The following is a 20,157-nucleotide window of genomic DNA, read 5'->3' on the forward strand; positions in this document are numbered from 1 at the left end:
ATCACACCACCCTTCTGCCTTTTTATGTGTCCAAAGCATCAAGCACCTTAGAGGACAGCCCAGTGCACAAGGGTTTTCTAGAGATATATACCATACATGTGAAGGCAATCCCATCAAACATTTATTAAGCACCTGCTATATGCCAGATAGGGCCACTAAGTGATCCTGCAGCTTGGAAGACTCATCTTCCTGAATTCAAATCTGACCTCAGACCCTTACAAGCTGTGTGACCTTGAGAAAGTCACTTCCCCCTGTTTGCCTTAGTTTCTCCATATGTAAAATGAGTTCGAGAAGGAAACAATAATCTACTCCAGTATCTTTGACAAGAAAACCCTAAATGGGGTCACAAAATGTTGGACATGACTGAACAATGACAACAACATATATCAGATGCTAGGAAAAAAGATAAAAATTAAGTAGTCCTTGCCTTCAGAGCAATCACTAAGCATCTCCACATATAAACTAAATAAAACAAATATAAAGCAAATATAAGCTAATGGAAGACACTTTCAGCTCTAATAATCAAGGAAGAATTAAAAGGGATGGTGGTGAGGAAGGGAGGAATTGCAGAGATGGGGATTCTCCTATGGAAAGACTCAGTAATGGGTGAGGGAAACCACAAGAGTGTCAATCTGGCTGAATGGAAGACTGTAGAAAAGGGAGTCCAGTGTGAAAACAATGGAAAGGTAGATTGAGCTTCAAATACCCATCAGAAGAGCTGATACTTGATTCTGAAGATAATAGGGATTTAAATGAGCAGGAGAGTGACATGGTCAGAGTCCATGTAGTAGCCAAATCACTTTTTTGCTAAGTGTGTAGATGGATTAAAGAGTGGTAGCGGGAGTGGTAGCGGTAGTGTTAGCGGTAGCGGGAGTGGTAGTGGTAGTAGATATGAAGTAGTCGAGCATAGTTCACAGATGGGGGGCCATGTCCACATATTGGTTCTCAAGATGTATTACCAGGCTCTCTGTGAATGGACAAATCACTGATAGAAGCTGTCACTTTTCCAGATTAAATGACTTAAAGAACCAGTCCTTGGTTCTTGATCTGATTCTTTTTTCACTTTGAGTCTGATTGAACAAATTCACTTATTAGCTCTGTCCTCATGGTTGTCAGATAAAAGAATAGTGCCTAAGGTGCCTATAAACATAAACTTGCTAGAAAGGCAAGAAGAGGGGCAGCTAGGTGGCGCAGTGGATAAAGCACCAGCCCTGGAGTCAGGAGGACCTGGGTTCAAATCCGGTCTCAGACACTTAATTACCTAGCTGTGTGGCCTTGGGCAAGCCACTTAACCCTGTTTGTCTTACAAAAACCTAAAAAAAAGGCAAGAAGAAAATAAGTGGTGATATCGAAAGAACTCCGACCACCCTGCCATATTGCTATACAGTGGGATGGTTCCTGTGCCTGAGACAATATAGAGCATAAGCCTAGAGAGATGGGAAATAATAGCTCACCTTCTGTGGAAATCACAGAGGGACTTAGTGCTTTGGCTTGAAGAAGTTTCAAAATGAGCATGGAAAGGACTAGAAAGAGGGGAATACCTTCTGAAGTCAAACTGTCACCCCTCACATGTCTTATTTACCCTTAACTGAGTTGGAGGAAGCCTTTAAATGAGTTGTGGATACACCATTAGATTTTCCTCCCAAAGAAAATCATGTTCAGTTGCAACATAATGCTGCTCTATGAAATTTACAGATCTGTCATCCATAAAAATATTAATGAATAAAACATAAACAAAACTTATACTCTCCCTGAAAAATGATGGTGAAAGAAAAAAAAGGATTTGGATTTTTCGCTTCAGAGAGGGGGAAAATGAATTTTGTATTTTTATCCCTTATGCCTTTTTTTTGCCAAGGGGAGGGTTATATGAGATGACTATTAATGTCCAAATTCACAGCAAGGGGAGAAGGGAAATGGCAGTAAATTTGAAAGTACATTTACATTATAGCAAGGTTTATAGAGGCATTGTAATTCACATAGTTATTTTAACAGAAGTTTGGATTCCCTCCAATTTAATTTTCTGAAGTTCCAGTTTGCAGCTGGGTCACTCATAGTCTAATCTGTGAAATGTATCTCTTAAGACTGTGGATTGGAGCAACGACATCCCAGCTGTCATCAAGGACCATCATTTACAGCCATTGGGGTCTGAGGGCAAAACATCAGAATCACTTTATGTGGACACAGCAACATAGTCAGCTCCATAAATTTTGTTGCAAAGAATAATAATCAATACTTCATGTTTAATGATGCAAAGCAAAAATTAGTATAGATTTTTACGTCTTCAGCTTTTCCAAATTATACAAACATTGGTCATCCCTTTTGTACTGCCCTTATTACACTTTCATTTAAAAAAAAACAAAAAAAACCCTAAAAAACAATGTCCAGTGATATATAATTGAATGACCTAACAGTCTAAAATTATAAAAACCATTTATTTAGCTTTTTAAATAGACTTATTCTTCCTTAAAATGAAATTATTCTAAATGTACGCTATGATTTATGTAGCTGGTGTGAATTTTGTCACCCAAGGCTATGAAGTCAATTGCAGATTATTTCTGTTTTAAATGACCATACAGGATTCTGTGATATGCAGGTAAGAAAATGGCCAGAGTTGGTAAGTCCTGGGGTTAAAAGGTTAGTTTTCAGATACAAGTGCATGGTAGAGGAAAGTTATATTGAGGGAGTTTCAGATTTCAAATCTGTCAAAAAGATATGTCCTGTGAGATTGGATAGTCTATGAGGAAAGCCAAGGAGGCAGGTTGATTGCTGGACAGCTCCAATGGCTGCCTAAATGTCTGGAAATGATAAGATTTCTAACTAGCATTTCAATATTTATGTAAGAGAAAAACCCATATAGGGACAGGAGCAGGAGGACCAATCCAGCAAACCAAAGGGCAAAATTCTGCATTCACAATCCTGCCAACCAGTTACTGCCTGTGTATTTTGAAATGACAGGTTGGTCTAAAGATACCAGGAAACACTGGGTGCCAGTAGAAAAAAATCTGTTACTGCTGATCTATGGTGTTTTATAAAAGTTTCACAGTGGTTGTTTGGTCATAGTTGTGGATGCATTCTAAATTTTCACAGCACAAATTTCATTTATGAAGAAGGGATAGAGAATAAATGTGTGAAATTCTGTCTTTGTTGCACTTGAATAATTCAAGATCAAGTTCACAGAGTAGCTTAACCCAAATTCAAAGAAGAAACGGAGAGTTATACAGAGGAACCCAATGAAGTGGATTCTAGCATCCACTATAGTACACTGAGCTGAGAAATAATAGGATCAGGGATCTGGAGTTGAAAGGAAGGAAGCAAGCATTTATTGTTTGCCTTCCATGCCACTTACTAACTTTTATAATATTATCTCATTTGATTCTCACCACAAACCTGGAGGTAGATGCTGTTATTATTATTAGCATCTGACAGTTGGGGCAGTAAGGAGTTATATGGCTTACACAGGAGTCCTATAACTAGTAAGTGTCTGAAGTCAAATTTGAACTCAGGACTTCCTAACTCCTGGACCAGCACTCTATCCACTGTGCCATCTAGCTACATAGATTACTATTGCTCCAGTTGGCCTTTCACAGATGTGGAGACTGAGTGGTTTGTCTGAGGTCATATGGAGAAAGGATTTGATGCGGCTTTGCCTGATGAATGAATGGACTGAAGGAGCTGCCTCCACAAAGGTCTAAGGAATCAATAGGTATCACTCTTGCTGCCCCACATAAAACATCTCACATCAAAAAGGAAGCAGAGGATGATGACTGGTAGCTGGGGAAAAGAGGACACCTGGGACTAGGAAAGGATTTTGGGGACAGCTTTGACCCCTGAATTTCTTCTGTTTTTTCTGAAGGAAAGTATGATTGGGGGAAATGGCAAGAAGAATAAATCACAGAAGATATTGTTCATATTAAGTTTCTACAAAATTAGAATTCTGGAAGCTATGAAGTATAATTCAACACCACGTGGGGCAATGTAAGATACGTCAGTTTAGGGTCCATCTACCTCTGAAACAACCCTAGCTATGTAACTATGGGTGAATCAGATAATCTCTTAATAATCCAAGCAGCTCTCTAAAATGAAAAGGTGGAGATGAGAAGCCAATTTCCTTAAGAAGAGGGGGTTTGGGGGTGGCTAGGTGGCACAGTGGATAAAGCACCAGCCCTGGAGTCAGGAGTACCTGGGTTCAAATCCGGTATCAGCCACTTAATAATTACCTAGCTGTGTGGCCTTGGGCAAGCCACTTAACCCCATTTGCCTTGCAAAAGAACCTAAAAAAAAAGAGGTGGTTTTAATGACATAGAGATGTCCAAACCTATCCAATCCTAGATCCAGTCCTAGATTAATGGAATTTCAGTTAGTAAGGGCCTTTCCTTACTTTCCTCTCTGCCAACTCTGTCTCTGTCTCCCTATCTTTCTGTCTCTGACTTGCTGACTACTCTCTCATTCACAATCATTCACCCAGATACACACACACATGCACACTCAAATACACACTACACACACACATACACATACACACACACACACACACACACACACACACACACACATGTTTAAAAAAAAACCAAACCTCTCTGCCAATTGCATTGTGGCATTTCCATATAGTTAGCTTAAATCACCAACTGCTGAAATCAATCCTCCAAATTGTCAGTTGAGCAGCTGTTCGGAATGTTCTGGGTAGTCATTGACCTTCTGTTCAATAGAATTTCATAGAATGGAGGAAGTTGAATTAAAGGAGCATGGAAGCACCCCTCCCCAGTTCCCTGCAATGAAAGGATTGCCAGAGCGTGGTTGGCATATTTCTTAAGGAAAAACATTTCCTGCAACACTTCATATTCCAGAGGAAATGAAATAAGAAAGTGATACCAACCCATTCTAAGAGGGGAAAACTCTGAATTCCTTCAACTTCCATGTTTCTTGTCTAATGTCTAATCATTAATAGATGAGGACCATGAACCAATCAATCCAGACCCTTCCTTGCCCCTACCCTCCACCTGTAGGACAGATAGGACAATTACACTGTACCTTCTTTTGCTTATAAAATAATATTCAAACATACCAGTAATACTTTTTCAAAGTAACCTATGAGAAGTCCTTAAAACAAAGATTGGGGAGATGGACATAAAAGGAGGGCATTTTTTTGCAGTAAAGGTTTATGGACAGAAGAGGAGGAGTCCATTTCTTAATGAAATTGGGTAGCTCAGATACTCGATCCAAAATGTAACTCAATGACAGGAAACACTTAGATCAGGTTTTAAGCTTTCTTCACACAATGTTTGGAGATGCTTATTATAAATATTATTATAACCATTTTATTGAGCAAGTCTACAGAACTGGAAAATATCATTCTTGGTGTATGAACCTCCTTCATCTTCCCACTGGAATTTCTGTGCTCTTTCTATGATGCTTTAAGAGGGTGTGTGGTATCATAGATAAAGGACTGGATCTGGAGACTTGAAACAAAATTATGAGGTTGCATAGCACATTTCATTAGGATATGCATCCGGGGAACTTTATTTTTAAGATGAATATTTATTTAATGCATATTTGTTCATTAATTCAAGAAATGAAAATTTAACTAATTTCCTCTTAAAATAAGACATAGATTACTACATTAAAATGTCTCAATTATAGACAAGTCCTGAAAATATGCATGTACACAGACAGAATCCAAATGCTGCCCCTCATACTTAGTAGACTTGAGTCAATGAACAAGTCACTTAAACTCTGTATATTGGTTTACTTATTTGTTAAAAGAAGATAGCAATAGCAAGTCCCTCACAGGGCTGCTACAAAGGTTTAAATGAGATAGTACAGGAAAAACAATTTAGCAAATTTTAAAGTGTTATACATTATTTAAAGGCAATTGCTTTTGGTTTTACACCACAATGCCAGCTTTAAAAAAGTTTTGAAAAAGCTTAGTCCAATATGAAATTGCAAGAAGACTTTATTTAATGCCATTAAATGGAGGGAATGGGACTAAGAGTCACAGGAACCAAGACTTAACCTTGACTCTGTCCATGGATCAGCCTTATGAATTTGGATCCATCTTTTGATGAGAAAAGTAGGGTCTGAAGAGATCAAGAAAGTAGTCAAATCCACATATCTAATTCATGGACAGATGGTTGAAAGAAGGTTACACAGAAAGGTATATAGATTGTTAGATTTGGAGTCAGTTAAGACATGAGTTCAACTCTCTCTTCAGATAATTTTTTAGCTGAGAGATGTTGGGAAAAAAATCACTTAATTGGTGTGAACCTCAGTTTCTCATCTGTAAAATGAGGGGAATGTACTTAATGGTTTCTGAGGTCCCTTTAGAATCTAAATTTATGATTATATAAAGAGATTAAATACTGGTCAACTATGAGTCTATAAATTCTATGTAGCCCATCATGGTAGAGTAAACCCTAACTCTCTTTTCCTGGACTATGACTAACTTCACCTGAAAAGTCAAAATGTTCTCTCAAAGAGATAATCATATTACTACAAATAATACTTAAGATATTAGGGGTAATTATGGTGTGAGAAAGTATCTGCTAACTATACATTATTTTAGCTCCTCGGGCCCCTACCAGTTGACTTCCCATTTAAATAAATTAGCCAAAATGAATTCATTAGATCTTGAGGTAGTTAGGTGATAGCAGTAGATAAGAGTTCTGGAACTGGCATCAGGAAGTCCTGATTTGAAAAGCTACTTCAGTTATTTACTTGATAGGACCAAGTCACTCAACTGTTCTGAGCTCGGTCTCAACTATAAAATCCAATCCAACCCAATACCCATTTATTAAGTGTCTCCAACATGCCAGGCAATTTGCTAAGTACTGAGAATATAATAATTAAAAAGAAAGACAGTTTCTGTCCTCAAGTAGTTTGCAATCTAAATGGAGAGACCAAAAAGAAGTGGGGAAACATGGGGGCATCTTGTACCATAGCACTGAAGCCAGGCAAGGCATCGGAGGAAAAGTGGAGTGATCCAAGTCCAATTTCTGCCCTTTCTAAAGAAAAGCATTGAGAGCAAGGTCGTAGTTTATCCTCTAACCCTGCAGAGAGGGAGAGGAGACTGAAGGAGGTAGAGTCAGTCAAGGCATGAATCAACAATATGGTGGTGACTTTTGGAATTGAGCTTATCAAGGAGCTGAAACAAGACAGGGCAGCAGTTGGAGAGTGGAATGTGGGGAAAGTTGTTGTGAGATATTATTACTATTGGGAGCTGTCATCAGAGGAGATAATAGATTTAAACTTCATTGTTAACCTTAAAGCACTCTATAAAAGGTAGTTATTAACTAAGTGATGAACTTAGTTATTGATGATGAACTTACTAATGGACAACAGAGAGATAATAAACATAATACAAGGTGACAGTTCATTCATTAGCCTTCTCAACCCATCCATATAGTGTCTGTGGAACATAAGAAAAAAGAAACTTGGGTGTCTGAGACAACTTACTACCCTGAGTGTCTTTAGGGAATAGTCTCTACTGTGTGTCACCTGCTGGGTGGGACTGCTGCTCATCTGAGTCTATCACTTTATGGATGAACCAGTTTCTTTGCTATTCTTAGGATGGCGAAGCAATGGTAAGCTGCTTTAGCCCACAGTAGCCTTAAGCCTGGGATCTGTGGAGCTTCCCAGATCTGCAGCCTTGGTTGGGCACGGCAGTAGCATTAGAGTCTTTCAATGAAAAGCAGTTCTATAAAGCTTGAGATTTGTAAAGCTATTCAGGACACTTCTCTTGGCTTTTGCAGGTTTTACTATCCCAAGTCAGAGTAATATTGGCAGCTTCTGAGAGGTTTCCTCTCTCAATTGGAGACAGTACTCCAGGGTAAGGCAGACTTTATCCCAGCAGCTCTTGAAATAACTGAGGACACTGATCTGTCCAGTCAGCTTCCAGCATCAGAACTTTCCTTCAATCAGACCAGTTCCCCACAATTAACTGCAGAGCCTGCCTAGTTCTACTTAGTTTGTCCTAGATGGGCTCCACAATCTCTTCTGTCTCCCCCTTTTAGTTCCATGGGCTTCATAGACTAGCTTCAACTTTCTAATTCTCTTATTTTTCTCTTCTGCCTCCTTTCCTGAATGAAAGCATTCTCTGTTTGTGTCCCTTCTTGAGCTCCAATGTGAGGTGATGCTTTTGTATCAGGTCCTCTTAAAACTTTCTATTTTTCTCCTTTTACTACATTTTATTTCTCACGTAAATATCCTCAATTTTTGCACCTTTCGGTAAATTAATGTCCACCTAAGAAAGAGGATATCACTTTATATTTATTTATAGTGTAGTTGGTTCTGCTAAAAAAGATTAAGACTGTCTTTTTTTGTGGGTGGGGAGATTCTCTAGGAACACAGCTATTCCCATAGGTGTGGTCAAAGCAGATGAATTCATATGAATGTTTCCATGAAAAACTATATTTGCTACTAAGACACCCAAAACTTTATCTTCCTATAGGAATAAATTAAATTGTATTAAACTAGAGAATTTATATTTCTTTTAGGCTAAATAATTTAATTTTAACTTTATTGATATCTCTTGATTTATACTATAAACTTCCAAATAAGTCTATCCTTCCTCTCTCCCCAACCAGAAGGCTATCCTCTGTAACAAAGAAAAAAATTCAGGGGCGGCTAGGTGGCATTAGTGGATAAAGCACAGGCCCTGGAGTCAGGAGTACCTGGGTTCAAATCTGGTCTCAGACACTTAATAATTACCTAGCTGTGTGGCCTTGGGCAAGCCACTTAACCCCATTTGCCTTGCAAAAAAACTAAAAAAAACAAAGGAAAAAAAATTGAAAAAAGGGCAAAAGGAAGGCAATTCAGCTAATTAACCAGTACATGAATAGAATCTGATATCTGGTATGTGCTCATTCATGTCCATAGCACCCCCCCCCCTTCTCCAATGAAGAGGAGATACAGAAATTGTTTTTAACTGATTAAAGAATTGTATTCCTTATTTGAACCCTTTTCAAACATCAATTTTCACTCCTGAAAAGGTCCTCTATCATGGTTTTCTGAGCTATAATTGCTTCTAAATGTATTTTATCTCACCCCTCCCACCACTATTACCATGTGCCTGAAGAAGCAACAGACTATTTTGGAGACTGTTTGACAGTGGACTTGAAAATATGTGGGTTTAAATTCCTTCTCTGACAATTATTAGTTGTGTGACCTTGGGGAAGTCATTTGTCTCTACATGCCATAAGTAGTGTTGTGGGACTGAGACAATTTGTGATTGACATCTGTAGAGGAAATTTCCAAACTGCAAGGTTACTGCTGATGAGGTCAGAAATCTTTCATATATAAATTCTTTTGGGTGGTTGCATATCATCAAAAGAGTATAATCATTAAGCTGTAAAATTAAGCTACATTTTCTTTTTTCAGGAAGAACTGAAAAGATTGCAGCCAACGATAGAACAAGTTAGCGATGGAAAATATGTGCTTGAAAAGTAAGTATTAAAAAAGCATTTGATTGCTACAATGCCGTATAATACTGACTGCCTCGGTTGTGAAGTGTTCATGCTTCGTAATGATAGGGAAAAGTAAAATTATGTACAGAAAATAAAGGAGTTGGCCCAGGTGATTTCAGATGTTTCTTCTGGCTCTAAGTTATTGAATATGAAGAATGAAAGAATCAAGATTCAGCATAAACTTAAGAAACTGAAATTATAAAGTGAAGCTAGCAAGATAACATTTACTGGGATCAAATATAAAACCCTGGATTTAAGTTTAAAACATCAGTCACACAAGTCTGAAGATTGAGAAAATGTTGATTTGTATTATTTTATTGTCTTTTTGTATTATCTTATAATCACATTTAAAGATGGGGAGTTCTAGTTGCCCACAGATTTGCTCTGAACACACAATGTGAAAAGGATACCTACAGTGTGCTAGCACTATATATATATATATATATATATATATATATAGTGCTAGCACACTGTAGGTATTTGGTATATTGGGATATGTGAGTGTGTGTGTGTGTGTGTGTGTGTGTGTTAAAGCATCTTTATATAGAGCTATAGAATTATTTATGTATCCATGTAAATAGATTTTGAAATCCAATTTGATGAGGAGGAGGAGGAGGCTATTTATATAGATTCCACTAAGGGCCAGGCACATTGTTAAAAGCTATACAAAAATCTCATTTGATCCCCACAAGTCTGGAAGGCAGATGTTATTATTATTCCTATTTTGCAGATGAAGCCAAGGCAACAGGAGGTTAAGTGACTTGCCCAGGGTCACAAAGCTCATAATTAGATGAGGTCAAATTTGAACTCAGGCCTTCCTGATTTCAGAGTGGGTTCTCCACTGACTGTGCCACGTCATTATCATTATTATTGTTACTAATTGTTGTTTCCAGGAGTGGGTAGGGGGAGAACTGGCTGACTGGCAGTAGCCCTACTGATTTTATCTCAATTTATGTTTAAATATGTATTTAATACATACATTTATATAAATATGTATTATGTATTTATATTATATATAACATAGCTATGCTTAATTTTTTTATCTCACTATTAGACATATATTTTACTACATTAATTGATGTCCATATTATTGAGCTTCTTTTGTTTCCCTCCCTTTCCCTCTAATCACCTCAAGGGCCATCCAAAAAGGGGAAAGGCCACCACTAATCTAAACTTCTAGTAGCTAAATACTTTAGAAAGGAAAGATAGAGGGGAGGCTAGGTGACACAGTGGATAAAGCACGACCCTGGAGTCAGGAGTACCTGGGTTCGAATCCGGTCTCAGACACTTAATAATTACCTAGCTGTGTGACCTTGGGCAAGCCACTTAACCCCATTTGCCTTGCAAAAAATCTAAAAAAAAAGAAAGAAAGGAAGGATGGAAATAATTTCAGGGACTCCTTAAAAAACTTTCATTGCAGTCAGGGTCTTGGCCTGGCCTCGTTGCCCTTAGACCTCTCCCATCCATCCAAATTAATGAATTTTCCTCTATAACTTTTACAGATCTGTAGGTGGCCTCTTCCATTCTAAGGGGACAGGGACTTTTTCCCCTCTTTTTTAAAATACTCAGCTCTTAGCAAACAGCAAAAGTAGTAAATGCTTAATAATCAACTAATTTGATACCCATGTTCTACATGCTGTAAGTGCCTAATAAATATTTGATTGATTTGTTGCCTCAAAAATTGGTTGAAATAAGAAGGCCGTGCTCCCTTTTTTTCTGCTTGGCTACTTTAGAAGTAGAAGATGATGAGTAAAATGGCCAACTGCCCATGTTTGAAGCCTGCAAGACTCCATGTTGCTTCAGAAAGCCTCTGTAGGGAATGGCTCATTTTTGGAGGGGGCCTTACAGTGATGCTGGGTTGTTCCAAGACTATGCTGATTCCCCTTTGTAATCTACCCCCAAACTCAACTTCCTTCTTTGACTGTCTGTTATTTGTAAGAACTTTTGGTGAAAGGTCTGTCGAGAAAGAGCTTAAGTTTATGAGTTATAATGATCTTTCTGGATCATGGTACCCCAGTTCCAATGAATGTGGATAATTTAGAAGTAGCTCTAGTTCTTTTTCTCTTCTCTCCTTCCTTCCCAACACCTATATAGGAATAATAGTATCGGGATAATTTGGTTTCTTGGTGACATTTGGAAATCATTTCCTTATACTGAGATTGGTGTTGTAGTGGAACTGTCCAGAGATATATTTTTGATTCTTTTGGCTTAATGATGAATAATTCCCCAGGCAATGGCCTTCCAAGCAATGATTTGATGTACTTTTCATTTAATTTTCCTCTTCTGGGGCTCATTTAAAATGTAAACCTAGAAAATGAACCTTGGATGGTCCTAAATGTATGTTTATGTATGTATGTTTGTATGTGCTCATGCAAATTGACCCCACACTGTAATAAGCTACATCCCAATCTTGGTGTGTATTATGTGGTGGAGGACCTTTTCCCTGCTATGTTCTTTCATGTGAATATTTGAATATGGTTGTTCTATTAGTAGTCCAGTCATCATCTCTTCATGATGTCCCTGATTCTCAGGGACCTTTCGCCTCTGTCTTCAACTGGTCTTATTTTGTAATTATTTATACATCTACCACACCGTGTTGTAGGGGTGGCTCATCACCCTGTTTAACTCCAGGCCTCTTGTGAAAACAATCATCTTGTCACCTTGTCTTATCTAAAGAAAGAGAGAAGGAAAAAGAGAGTAGCAGAGAAGGGACTGAGAGGAGTGAGAAAGGCAAAGGAGGAAGGAATTAATGGGTTAGGGTAGCTATATTACCCTCCCCCCATCAGAGATGAGACATGGACTCCAGGTTACACACTAGCCGAATTGGCCTGCCAGCTGTTTCCTAAATTGACATTTTTTTTAGTTTTTTTTTTTTTCCTGCAAGGCAATGGGGTCAAGTGGCTTGCCCAAGGCCACACAGCTAGGTAATTATTAAGTGTCTGAGGTCGGATTTGAACTCAGGTACTCCTGACTCCAGGGTTGGTGCTCTATCCACTGCACCACCTAGCTGCCCCTAAATTGACATTTAATCTATCCTCCAGGTCAGTATCTCTGAATTTTTCTTTAAGGCTCAAGGAATCATCTCCTGGAGGAAACCTTTATTAGTTTTTTCCTCCTTCAAATTGCCTTTTGTTTACTTATCTGTGGCAGGGGATTAGGTGGCTTAAAATGTAGAGCACTGGGCTTCACGTCAGAAAACCTGAGATGCAATCTGTCCCTAGACACTAGCTGTAACCCCAGACAAGACATTTAACCTATTTGCCTCAGTTTCCTGTTAAATGGGGTTAATCACAACACCTACTTCCTAGTGTTGTGAAGATCAAATGAGATAATAATTATAAAATACTCCTGCCAGATACATAGTAAATACAACTATATATCATTATTAATAATAAATATTAATTATAAAGTATATGCAAATATAATAATTAAAATAACTTATATTTATATTTTTATAAATACATAAATATACTTATAGATTTACCTAATTATATTTTCACAAATTTATATGTTCATATTTTATAGCTATATTCATCCATTATATTTTCATGATATAATTTTATACTTTCATATTTACTTAAATATTTAAAATTATAGAAATATTGTAATATAAAATATTAACGAGTATTATTATTTTGAATCTAAACTTCTTGAGGGCAAGGATTGTTTTTTTGTCTTTGTATCCCCAATTTCTAGCACAATGGCTTGCACATAGTAAATACTTTGGAAATGTTCACTAAATTGAATACCCCCAAGTACTTAGGAGAATGTCTCTCCCACCATTGTTATTCAAGAAATATTTATTTGTTGGTGCATATTAATGGACAACACAGATCTCATTATGACTGCCTGGGCATGCATAGAAGGAGTATGAGTATAGATTTCTCCAGAATGCCCATTAAAATATGATAGAACATTCCTTCTTTTTCTTTTGCAAGATAATTGGGGTTGAGCGACTTGCTCAAGGTCATACAGCTAGTAAGGACCAAGTGTCTGATTTGAACTCAGGTTCTCCTGACCCCAGGGATGCTTCTCTATCTACTATACCACCTAACTGCCCTTGATGAAGCATTTCTACAACATTTGATTGTCTTTATATATTTCCTCCTTTAATTGAGAAGCATCAAGAAGCCAGCCTGGAGAAAGGAAGACCTGAGTTCAAATTAAGCCTGAGTCATTTACTAGCCACAAGACTCTGGGCAAGTCACTTAATCTCTATCTGCCTTAGGTGTGAGAGGCAAATGGCAAGAGGTTCAACTACCCTTGTTGGAGTTGGCCCACAAAGCTCCATGTTGTTTCATGCATTCATCACAGAGACAACTAAGATTACCATGGTGGCCATCGCCCAGGCCATTGGGCAGGTCAGATGAGATAATCTTGGTCCAGTGCTTAGGTCAATGCTGGCTCCCAGCAGGAGTTTAAAAGTCATTACATCATCCTCAGAGCTCCCCCCCCCCGCCCCCCCTTCTCTTCCCTTTTTACTGATAAGTAACAGTTATTCTTGACTTATGTTGCCATCTAGTGCCTCATTCTGGGAATTCTTTAACTTGCCTTCCTGAGTCAATGACCCCAGTATCTACAGTCATCTATAAATTCTTCAGACTTTGGTAAAATGTCATAGGGTTCCCTGTGATTTCCTGATATGTCTTCTCTCACATCTTTTTTTAGTTCATAAAAGGGCACTGATAGAATCAAAGAAACCTAGGCTTCAGTAGCCCCTCTATAGCTAGGGGTGAATTGCTCCGTCCCTCTGAGCCTTCAATGTTCTCATCTATAGAATGAATATAATAATACCTGTGCTACTTATATTACAGGACTGTGGGAGCACCAAAATAGATAATTTATGCAAAGCACCTTGTAAATCTCATTTTTTTTGGTCTTTCAGAATATATAACTATTTTGTCCTTAATTTTAAAATAGCATATTCCTGAAAGGGAAAAAAAAGCGTGAGAAGGGAAACAGTGAAATTACATTTTTCTTCAATCACATTTCTACATGGTGGATGCATCATTAGTAAATCCTAATAATCTGTTCATATATAAAGGCAAACAGAGCTAAAATTATTCAACTCTGTAAAATGAATATCAATTAGCCTGGAAAATGAATACATCTACTTGAATAAACATTAAAAGAATAATTCTTCTTCCAGCCATCAGATTGCCATGGATATGGAGAATAATATTGAAAAATACCAACTCAGTCTTCAGCCCTTGGAATCAAAAGTGAAAATGTAAGTAATCTCAAAATGTTCTTTGTGATACCAGAGCTACAATTCAGATTTTGTGGGGGTTTGGGTTGGATTTTTCTTGATACAGGTACTGTCTGTGTTACAAACAGTAGCAGCTTCATGAGCATCCTGTAGAGATGACATCTGGCTCCACACTGCCAGTCACTCTTGGGTCACCCTACTCCTCTCTGCATTACCTAATGTTGGCTACCTCTCACCAAGCTGTCCTGAGCTGATAGTGCCACCAAGTGGCCAAAAAGGGGAACTTTCCAATCCAACTTCATTTTTCTACCTACTTTTATGAGGAAGCTTGTACCTGTTGTTCTTCTAGCTCTTTTTTTCTTCTATTAATTTCTGCCCAGGCATCTACTGACTCGATCTCCTTCACCTGTGTCCTAGTTTACCTATTCTTCTTTCAAGTATTTCCTTGTTGCCTTTTGAAAAACAGTTCTCTTCTTTTTTTTCCCTTCTTCTAATCATCCCTTTGTCCCCTGCTCTAATCATGGTAGATAGAACCATAACAAAGAATTCCATTTCTTGGTCCAAAATAAGTTGAAAAATATGAATGGCTTGGAAAAAAAGAATTCATAAGACACTTCCTTAAGAATTGTACTAATTGATGAGGCCACAGATAGAAAAGACAGAAACAAGGAACTCATTCTAATTAGGGGAGATGACAGGACTCAAGAGTCCAACTATAGTGGCAGGGAAGATGATGAAGTTCAGGAATCCTTAGGGTGCATTGGTATTTACAACAGTCATTGTATAAGATGCCAGAGGCCATAAGAGCCCAGTTGACAAGCCTCTAACCAGAATTATTATGGTTGCTAAATCCCTCTCAACAAAGAGGTCTATGAGTGGAAGGTATGAATGGTTAAGACTCTCACCAATTAATTCTGGCAAGGAGGTCATTATTGAGGGGGTAAGAACTGAAGAGGATTCTGAATTACTTGCTGGGGTGTGTGGCAAGTATGGGAAGGGCAGCATTTAATCAGGAGAAAGCAATGGGTGCGGGACAGGAGAAGAAGAGCTTCTTGGACCCTGTTTCTGCTGGGCCTTTGGGAGTCTTTTATGATCTGAAATGTGGATAGGTTGGAGCTAGGAACAATAAGACTACAGTTGGTATCCTGCAGGGATGCTAGAGGCCAAAGATCTTGGTGCAAGGGACTAACTCCTACCAAAATGAGCATTTGAAGGCTATGCCAAGCTTCTTCTTGAAATTAATGTATTGAATAGATACTCCTGTCTCCAGAGGGTACAGGGTCTTAAGGAACCATTTGTGCCCAGGTAGAACCTGCCATAAGCCTTGAAATTCCTCCTTCCCTCCTTGAGACCTTCTGCAACCAGAGAAACATTGCTCCTTCCCCAGAGTAGCCCCAGGTGGGATGGGACTAGGGTCAGCCCCCATTTAACATTAGATTCGAATCAGGGGACCACTTCCTGGTCCAATGTCTGTCCTCATCCTACTAGAAACTGTGCTTTTCTTTCTGTCTCTATCTCTCTCTTTCTCTGTCTCTGTCTCTGGCTTTGTCTGTCTGCTCTATCTCTCTATCTCTGTCTCTGTCTCTGGCTTTGTCTGTCTGCTCTATCTCTCTATCTCTGTCTCTGTCTGTCTCAGTCTCTGTTTCTGTCTATCTCTCTGTCTCTCTATTCCAGAATAATTTGAATAGGCAACTGGACAGTATGACAATGAACTTAGCCTCAGGAATGCACAGATTTAAATCTCACCTCAGACATTTGTCATTTATGTGACTTTTTTTGTTTTGTTTTTGTTTTTTTGATTTTTGCAAGGCAACATGGTTAAGTGGCTTGCCCAAGGCCACATAGCTTACATCAATGTGATTCTTGAGCAAGTTGCTTGACCTCTGTGTCCCTTGATTTCCTCATCTGTCAAAGGAAAGGTCTAAACTTTGGCTTAAATGCATCCTGATGTCCCTTCCAGCTCTGGATCTCTCTGCTGAAATGCTTCAATTCTTGGAATTAAGAACCTTAGATTCCAGACTAAACACTTCCATCTCCAACTGAATAACATTAGGCTAGTGATTCCATCTTCATGGAACTTAGTTTCCTCATCTTTCTAAGGAGGATGCTAATCCTTGTAGTATTTACTTTGGTGAGAGGTAACCTAGTATAAGGAAGAGAGAGCTGATCTCAAAATTGGGACTAGATATGACTCAGAGACCATATACAAGACCAAATAGAAACGCACATACAAGATCAGCTAATGATATTGTTGCCTGTGGTAAAACACACAGGAAAACCCCACTCCAGAGCCAGCATATAATCTCACCTCTCGGGACAAAACACACTCCAGTATCATAATCAATTTGGCTTGCTGCTAGGGAGACTGGGAAAAATATGGAAAAAATAGATGGTACAGACCATTTTCTGTAAGCAGGGAGTGAGCTTCAGAGTAAAAACACTATGGCAAATGGGTAGCTGCATGTACCTTATTGTAGACCTTATGTATCATCATTATCACTAACCAACATCACCATTATTCATTTGTCAACTGTAATATAAAAACCCTTGTGAGAAGCAACCTGGTAGAATGGAGAGTGAGCTGGACTCAAATTTGGAGATGAATAATTCTCACAATGAATAGTTATATGGCCTCATAGTTATATAATATTTTAAAATTCTCAAAGCACTTCTCAGATATTATCTCATTAGACAGTCATAATAACCCAATGAGGTAGGTACTAAAACTATTACTATACTCATTTTACAGATGAACAAAACTAAATTATTAATGAATACATATTTATTCATTCTTTTCCTAGGTAGTATATTTTTATCTTGGTTGCCTGGGATTGTCTAGATATTAATAACTTGTCCATGGTCACAAAGCTAAGCTACAGCCATGATATTTGAATCTAGGTTCTCCTTACTTCCAATCTAGAACTCTATCTGCTATGTAACACTGCCTCCCTGAGAATGAGAATGATAAATGAGGGGTCAGACTATGGAAACTTATACATGAAAATGATGTGATTCTCTCTCTGTCACTCTGTCTCTGTTTCTCCTAGTCTGTCTCTCTGTCTCTCTCTCTCTCTCTGTCTCTCTCTGTCTCTCTCTGTTCTCTCTCTGTCTCTGTCTCTCTCTCTCTCTCTGTCTATCTATCTATCTATCTATCTATCTATCTATCTATCTATCTATCATCTATCTATCTATCTCCCCCTGTCCAGTTTCATTTATAAATAGAGGGGATCTGACTCAGTAACCTCTGAATTTCCTTTTGCTTCCAGAGATCATATGATTCTATGAAAAGAAAGAAAAGACTGTGTATAATAGTATAATGTGGTTAGCCTGGGAATCCGGAAGACTTGAACTCCTGGGTTCATTTCTAGTCTCTGACATTAGCTGGGTGCCTATAAATAAAATCACTTAGCCACTCAGTGTCCAAGGCAATTTTTTAAGATTTTAAGTTACTCATGACTAATATAGAAATATGTTTAACATAATTGTGCATGTTTAAACTATATTACATTGCTTACTGTCTTGGGAGGGAGAGAGAAACTTTTCCAAAGATAAATGCTGGAAACTATCTCCATATTCAATTGGAAAAATATAAAATACCATTAAGATTTTAAAAAAGATTATACTCCTTGTATTAGTATAAGGGCTAATTAGTATATGCTGACTCCCTCATTAGACCCCAAGCTCTTTGAAAGTTGAGTCTATTTCATTTCTTTCTGACCCTTGTATGATGTCTGGCAAATATTAGATAATTAATAAATGTTTGTTAATTGAGTGATTCAAATTACAGAAGAATTGCCAATGTCTATTGGAGAAACAAGAATTTCTCCCAAGATTTCCCTATATCAGTGAAATGGCTGCTCTTGCCATCTCCTGTCTCTTCCATCCCAAAAGAGGAAAGAGTATTTGATCTACAAACATTAAGTTTCTCTTTGAGCAGTATGGAATAGTAATAGGAGTAAATTCAGACAATATGATGATTATGAGTGTTTGGCATGATGCATAAAGTGACTTTGAATGTTAAAAAATCTATATACAGAGAGATGGATTGCTAATGGAATTTGAAAGCATGCTAAAGTGGTGATACAGAAGGGATTTGGAATAGGACTGCAAATATGAAGAGGTAATTGGAGGTTTTAGACTTGAAAGATCAAGGGACCCAGTTGAAAAAGCCAAGAGAATGAAAAGCGTACTTCCTTTAGAAAGCAGTCATTTGGAGCCAAGAAAGCCGGGTTTTCTGAAGAATAAGGAAATTCAAGCCTCACAAGTCACAAAATTTAGTGAAGGAAAGAGGAATCATAAAGGGGAAAAATCGAAGGCTTTCCACTCAGAAGTGTAAAGAAGAGGCTATTGTACTCTTAATAGCCAGAGAACTAAACAAGTCTGCAGAAAAATGAATAAAAAAGTGGATATTTCTCAGCACAGAAGGTTGATGGTCAAGTAAGAAGATGGTTTTTACAAGTCACATGGAAATTTTCACTTCTACTTCAAAATTATCTCTTGCCCAAAGGAAAAAGGGCCTAATTTTTTTCTACACACGATATTTAAGCCTCTCTCTAGTACACTTCTTTAGTTTCATTCCTTTTTAAAAAATAAACAACATCATATTTTCTCTTTTAGTGTCCTACTCTAGTTCAGATAGATAAATGACCTTGGGCCCCCCAAGGTCATGTTAGTAGGGTATGTGCTTTGGTTCATTTTACCCAGGTGGGATGGCTGCAAGTAAGGCCGAGAAATGGATTGAATGTCCGCCAGCTGAGGGCCAGCCGAAATGTGGATATCCCTGGAGTCCCTTGAGAAAGTCTTTTAAACCTTGATTGCCTTAAATCTAGTGCCATCTCCAGTCATTCTGATTCCTACCTGGCCACTGAACCCAGGTGACTCTGGAGGAGAAAGTGAGGCTGGTAACTTAGCACAGACCCCCTCATTCTAACCCAATTCACATGCATGCCATGGCATCACCTCCCTGATGTCATTGTCTTCTTCAGTAATGAAGGACAAAAAAAGTCAGGTGGTGCAATGGCTAGTGCTGGCCCTGGAGTCAGGAAGACTGGAGTTCAAGTCTGGCCTCAGACACTTGCTAGCTGTGTGACCCAGGGCAAGGCACTTACCCTGGCCTTGCCTCTGTTTCCTCATGTATAAAATGAGCTAGAGAAGGAAATGGAAAAACCACTTCAGTGTCTTCTAAGAAAGTCCCAAGTGGGGAGAGTCTGACAAACTGGAACAATGAAACAGCAGCAACATCTGATTTGAATGTGTTGATGGGTCATTTAAAAAAGAAATATATATATATATAATATATATATATATATATGTGTGTGTGTGTGTGTGTGTGTATACATATATATATATATATACATACATACATATATATATATATATATATATATATATATATATATATATATGTATATATATGGTTTTCTAGGTCACAATGTGGTCCAAAGGATCTACATGCATGGTTTAGTGGCCACCATAACTATCTGAGTGTGA

At 38.1% G+C, this 20,157-nt stretch overlaps 1 protein-coding gene across 1 annotated transcript in view; it reads left to right on the top strand.

Moving 5' to 3' along the window:
* Positions 1 to 20,157, top strand: part of IQCJ (IQ motif containing J) — a 155,040-nt gene that overhangs the window by 119,637 nt on the left and 15,246 nt on the right. Inside the window, exons 3-4 of the mRNA XM_074192719.1 lie at positions 9,373 to 9,437; positions 14,608 to 14,688. Of these exons, the coding sequence (XP_074048820.1) occupies positions 9,373 to 9,437; positions 14,608 to 14,688 (146 nt within the window). The remainder of the gene's footprint in view (positions 1 to 9,372; positions 9,438 to 14,607; positions 14,689 to 20,157) is intronic.

Source organism: Macrotis lagotis, chromosome 6 (assembly GCF_037893015.1).
Source record: "Macrotis lagotis isolate mMagLag1 chromosome 6, bilby.v1.9.chrom.fasta, whole genome shotgun sequence".
In the NCBI taxonomy this organism is placed as follows: Eukaryota; Metazoa; Chordata; class Mammalia; order Peramelemorphia; family Peramelidae; genus Macrotis; species Macrotis lagotis.